Source organism: Embiotoca jacksoni, unplaced genomic scaffold (assembly GCF_022577435.1).
Source record: "Embiotoca jacksoni isolate LCO1_2020_lvr unplaced genomic scaffold, fEmbJac1.0.p SCAF_7, whole genome shotgun sequence".
Lineage (NCBI taxonomy): Eukaryota > Metazoa > Chordata > Actinopteri > Embiotocidae > Embiotoca > Embiotoca jacksoni.
Genome location: NW_027185425.1, coordinates 14,669,255 through 14,675,515, shown reverse-complemented (window position 1 = coordinate 14,675,515; position 6,261 = coordinate 14,669,255). Strand labels below are relative to the sequence as shown.

The window sequence follows — 6,261 nt, the reverse complement described above, 5'->3', positions numbered from 1 at the left end:
AACTCCAAAGGGCTCTTCCACCATCGACGCCACAACCGCTGAGAGTTCTAGTAGAGGTTGTGGACATGGTGGAGGAGTACAGGTACCTGGGTGTGTCCATCGACAACAGACTGAACTGGAAGACCAACATCAACGCTGTCTACAAAAGGGGATGAGTTGACTCTTTTTCTTCAGGAAACTTCGATCCTTCAATGTGTGCAGCAAGATGTTGGAGATGTTCTACCAGTCTGTTGTGGCCAGTGCATTGTACTTCGCTGGGGTCTGCTGGGGGAGCAGCATTGGAGCCGGAGACACCAACAGACTTAACAAACTGGTTAAGAAGGCCGGCTCCATCATCGGCTACAAACTGGACAGCCTGGAAAAGGTGGTGGAGAGGAGGACGCTGAACAAACTATTATCCATATTGGATAATCCTGACCAGCCTCTCCACCACCTGCTGCAGGGACAGAGGAGCACTTTCTCCAAAAGACTCCTCCAGCTCCTCTGTCACAAGGACAGATACAGGAGATCATTCCTGCCCACTGCAATAAGACTGTACAATAACTCACCTCTGGCAAAATCCATCACAGTACAATAACACCGTTGTCTGTTTTTCCTATCTATCTATCTATCTATCTATCTATCTATCTATCTATCTATCTATCTATCTATCTATCTATCTATCTATCTATCTATCTATCTATCTATCTATTAATGTAATTTTGGTATTTACGTGACGTAATCACGTGGCACGCTGGTTGGATGACGTGGTTACGTACAGAAACGTAGCAGGAACGACAAGGTACACAACAGCAGCACAAGTTTGCTTTATCTTGGAGTTACAACCTACGTATTTTTTATAAAGAGCATTTATATACGCATACGCTTTTTTATTTTAAGGTAAGTGCTTCTTTCGACAGTTTCTTTTTTCCCACTTCCAGACTTTTCCTTCGCTAACTTCAGCTCTAGCTCGGTAGCTAGGCTAACAGCGTGCTCACTGAAGACATCATTGGGTTTGATCGGTTCTGTCTTTCTGAATATCTCATGTGTTGATTTCAGCTCAGGAATCGACAACTTTGGATCAAGATGTCGTACATGCTACCACATCTCCACAATGGCTGGCAGGTTGACCAAGCCATCCTGTCGGAGGAGGACCGAGTCCTGGTGATCCGGTTCGGACACGACTGGGATCCGACATGTATGAAAATGGACGAAGTTCTTTACAGCATCGCGGAAAAGGTTGGTTCGTTACCGACAGTGTCTCCGGTCTGTTGCTCTGTCACCAGCTGAACACGTTTAAGGTTTAGGACGGGTTGTCTCCTCTGTTGTGTCTCCTGTGTTGTGTCTCCTCTGTTGTCTCCTCTGTTGTCTCCTGTGTTGTGTCTCCTGTTGTCCCCTCTGTTGTCTCCTCTGTTGTGTCTCCTGTTGTCTCCTGTGTTGTGTCTCCTGTTGTCTCCTCTGTTGTGTCTCCTGTTATCTCCTCTGTTGTCTCCTGTTGTCTCCTCTGTTGTCTCCTGTTGTCTCTCCTCTGTTGTGTCTCCTGTTGTCTCCTCTGTTGTCTCCTCTGTTGTCTCCTGTTGTCTCTCCTCTGTTGTGTCTCCTCTGTTGTCTCCTGTGTTGTCTCCTCTGGTTGCTGTGCTCTGTAGTGATGAGACTCCATAAACTCCTGTTGTCTCCTGTCAGTCTAATTTAAATTTGGAGCAGACGTGTTTTAACTGAGGAGGTTTAAGTTCATGCATTCAGCATTTCAACAGACCTGGACAACTCGGATCATTTTATTTATTTCAGATTAAAACGTAAAATCTCGTACCATTTATATATATAAATATAAATATAAATATATATATATATATATTTATATAACACTATAAACCCATGTTAGTTCATTTTTGATGACACAACATGTTAATTTGTGCACCTCCGGTGCCTGAAAGAAGGGCACGTCGTCCATTTGCCACGAAGGTACCGGTCCCAAAAACAAATAATCATATACGATGGTGGATCAGTAAGTTCAGAGACTTCTCCGTTTCCGTGCAAACGATGCACATCACCATGACGATCACCGAGCGGACGGACGGTGTCACCTTAATGAGTTGGTGTTAAAAATGCTGACGCTCGATCAACATCGTCGTCCCCGGTTACACACGCGTTTGTCAACATCGGTCCAAGACGAGCAGCGGGGAGACAAAGACGGCGAGTAGGAAAGGTCGAGTTATCGTGGGCCGGAGACTTGAGCGTTTCCGAAGCGCTTGAAGCGGGTTCGTTGTCATGTTGGAGAGCCGAAGCGACGTCACGCCGGTTCGGGTCATTTGCACCGAATGTTTTCCCTTAAACGCCTCAAACCATCGCAGCACAACTCGGTTCTGTCACCTGACGTCCTCTTCGCCGGTGCCGAACGGAGACGTCCGACTCCTCCGAGACACAAATGTCACTCAAAACACGTCTTCGGGCTCACCGCTTCATCGCCGTGGGCTCCCCGAGGCATTTCTGATTTCCAGAGTTTGACGCCGAATCGAACGTGCGCGCTCGGCTCATTTCCCCGGAGAACTTGCAGACCAGCGCTCGCAAAAACGTGCGACAAAATCTGTAACACTCCTTCCTGGTTTGCTGCACGTCAACGGGAGCGGTCTCTGAACTTACCGATCCACCCTCGTGCATTTTGTGTGACTGATACCCACCACAATTTTGCCGCGAATTCATATGTATATATATCGTGTATATCTGACAGATTATTGATGCTAATTTAGGTTAAAAAACAACAACAACAACAAAGTGGCTGAAATATTTAGAGCAAAATAGCTTTTTCAATGAGTGAATTATCACATGTGGAAGTACACATAATCTGTAGAGATAAGATTTTCACACAGGAACTAATGTAGATGGTTGATGAGTCTGTCTCATCGCTCTCTGCGTAATCACTCACTTGTATTGATTATTTGAACAATGATGTGGAAATGTGATCAACAGTGGAAACACTGCTCATCACACGCCCCGCCGCACGCTGTTGAACCATCGGTTACCATTTTATTGTGAAAGTGGCGGTTTATTCTGCACTCACAGATAATGAGCTGTTACAGTAAACAGGGACCTTGAATGTTTACCTGTAAAATAGGGAGTCGGCGCTGAGAGGAGCATTTCAAGTCCGGTTTGTTTCGACCTTTCGGCCAAAAGTCATATGGATTTAACACGTGACAGAAAATCACGAGAGCTCTTCTCTTGGATGTTGTCGATTTCCTTGAATGCAGATAATCTCATGTTTGCTGAAGGGAAGTCAAGATTCATCGGTGTTCACTGCTCTGGGAGGTTTATTTCAAGATTGTTTTTTTTTTTCAACCAGGACTCCCAATTACAGTTCGTAATGTTGGAGCAATTTGTAGATGGTTTTCGGGACGTGCTGCCCAAAGCTGTTAAGAAAAGATCAAACCTGCATCGCTGTAACGTTATTTAAGCTCGGCGAGTTGGCGTAAAACTTCTGCATCATCTACAAAAGTTGTAGATGATGCAGAGGCAGAGGAGGATGTCAGTCCTCGGCGCCACTTCAAATCGAACGGGTAACTTTTAAAAGCAGGTTTATGGTGTTCGTTATGTAACAAGTCTCTTACATGTACAACGGTGTGAGCTGACAAAGCAGGTGCTGTAATTTATAACGAAGCCGCAGTCCGAATTGTTTTGTTACTTCCGACCTCTTCTTGCCGTGTGTTTTCTGCTGTCATGTTGAATCTGTGTTGTCGTGTTAAGACTCCGCCCCGTGTTAAGACTCCGCCCATCGATGTCTTGACAGGTAAAGAACTTTGCGGTCATCTACCTGGTGGACATCACAGAAGTGCCGGACTTCAACAAGATGTACGAGCTGTACGACCCCTGCACGGTCATGTTCTTTTTCAGGTAATCCTCATTCACAAATCTCTTGCTTGCGTCCGTCCTGAATTTGTTCGTACTCTGCGGACAAATTCAGGACTACGTCAGATCCTGCGTACGAACAAACGACGACCGCCTGGCTGTCTTACCGAGTATAAACGCACACCTTGAAGCACATTAAAACTGCATTCATTAAAAAAAGGGATTCAATAAACGACCATTTTGAAAACAGGCTAACACACTCTTTAATCCTCATCAATTATTGTCTCAATTAAAATATTCACATATTTGCAGATAATTGCAAATTGGTCTACCATATTAATTATGGAATAAATTACCTGTGGGCTTTTGTGATTTTTTTTTTTATTTTATTTTTTTAAATTTTTTGGCACCATCTCTGTCAACTCATTGTTTTTACTGTTATCAGCAGATTTGAATGTGATTTATACTTTTATTGATGATTTTAACCTGTAAAGTGTCTTTGGGTGTCCTGAAAAGCACTACAGAAATAAAATGTATTATTATTATTATTATTATTATTATTATTAATAAACTTCAGCTCGTCTTCACTTCACCGCTTTCTTCATGACAAACTGGTGTCCTCATATGGAGCAATGGGGGCCTTACGGTGGCGAGAACAAAATTGTCCGGTGTGCACGTGTCATGAATCCCTCTGTGATTTGGCGTGCGCACTCCCTTTGTGTGCAAAGTAACAACTTTTCTACGCACATATTAGTGAGTGAGTCCCAAAGTCCACACTGCACTGTGGCAGTCTGAATGTTGTTTAAATAGTTAGTTAAATGTGATTCAGATGAACTTCGTGGGGAAATCGTGCCTCACATTCTCATTTGTGTTTTTCAGGAACAAACACATCATGATAGATTTGGGCACCGGTAACAACAATAAGATCAACTGGACGATGGAGGACAAGCAGGAGATGATAGACATTGTTGAAACGGTGTATCGAGGAGCGAGAAAAGGCCGAGGTCTGGTGGTGTCTCCGAAGGATTATTCCACAAAATACAGATACTGATTTTTCCAGTTTCCTATTTTTTTGGGCAGTTTTTTTTTCGTGATGTCATGTGACACAAAACAGAGACTACACATTTTGAAGTGTTTTTCAGTGAAAGGACAATATTTTTCATATCATAAATATTCATGATTGTGTTACATTGTACCATTTGTATTGTGTGTCGATCACAGTTTTATTCAGTTTCTTCGAGATTAAGTTGTTTCTTTTCTTTCTGTGAAACGAAGTGCTAAACAGAAGACACACATTGTACAAGGCCTCATTTTTAAATGTCATAATAAACATGGTTTTGTACACAGATTGTTTACTTCAGGTCTTTTGGAGTGAGGTTTAGATGGTCGGATGGATGGAAACAGTAGTTTGCTGCCTAGAAAATATCTAGGGATACCATTTAAAACAGGACAAACTTTATGACCACAACTAAAAAAAAGTAATAATCTGTCACAGTGCAAGATGTGAGGCCACTGATGTGATTGTGGAGAGTTAATTGGTTGAACACAACCACAAAACATGAGAAACCTTCTGCCCACAGCAGGAAGACTAAATAACACCTCACAGTGTCTCTGCAACTGTCAGATACTGAGAAGTTTAGTGTTGGATCTAGAGATGCACGATGTTATTCAAGGTTTATGGCCAACTGTTGATGCAGGTACTGATATGCACACGTCTAATTGCAGAGAACAGTGAGAGAGAGGAAGTCGGTGTTGTGTCATCTCTTGTTGGGGTTGGCCTGATGCAGACGGCAAATATAATGCTTTTCAAAATGTAGACGTTCACAGGACAAAATAAGCAAACTACTTCAACGTTAGGTTCTGTAAATAGTGCTGCATTTATTTTTTGTAAAACATTTTCTTTTCAGTCAAGTATAAAGTATTTTATTGTCCTGTCATTTTTAATCAATCGGTCTATGCTGTTGATGCTGATATCTTCAGTAGCATATTTTACAAGGAGGTAAAGCAAAATCCTGACCAGACCAGCGCCTGAAGCCAGAGGGGGCATCTCCCTCAAATGTCCATCAGGTGGAGCCAGAGATGTTTGACAGTTTTGTTCGTTTGGATAGAGAGGGATTGAAGAAAGCATATGATAAAAACGTCATATTATAGCGCGTCGTCCAAAATATGATAAAAACGTCATATTATAACGCGTCGTCCAAAATATGATAAAAACGTCATATTATAACACGTCGTCCAAAATATGATAAAAACGTCATATTATAACGCGTCGTCCAAAATATGATAAAAACGACATATTATAACGCGTCGTCCAAAATATGATAAAAACGTCATATTATAACGCGTCGTCCAAAATATGATAAAAACGTCATATTATAACGCGTAGTCCAAAATATGATAAAAACGTCATATTATAACGCGTCGTCCAAAATATGATAAAAA

At 42.3% G+C, this 6,261-nt stretch overlaps 1 protein-coding gene across 1 annotated transcript; it reads left to right on the top strand.

The window, feature by feature from the left end:
• The first annotated feature begins 762 nt into the window (after positions 1–762).
• txnl4a (thioredoxin-like 4A) lies at positions 763–5,165 on the top strand. The gene is made up of 4 exons (XM_069176843.1): positions 763–879; positions 1,039–1,218; positions 3,761–3,864; positions 4,699–5,165. Exons 2-4 carry the CDS (start codon positions 1,066–1,068, stop codon positions 4,868–4,870), a joined length of 429 nt encoding a protein of 142 aa, XP_069032944.1. The 5' UTR covers positions 763–879; positions 1,039–1,065; the 3' UTR covers positions 4,871–5,165.
• Positions 5,166–6,261: the final 1,096 nt, after the last annotated feature.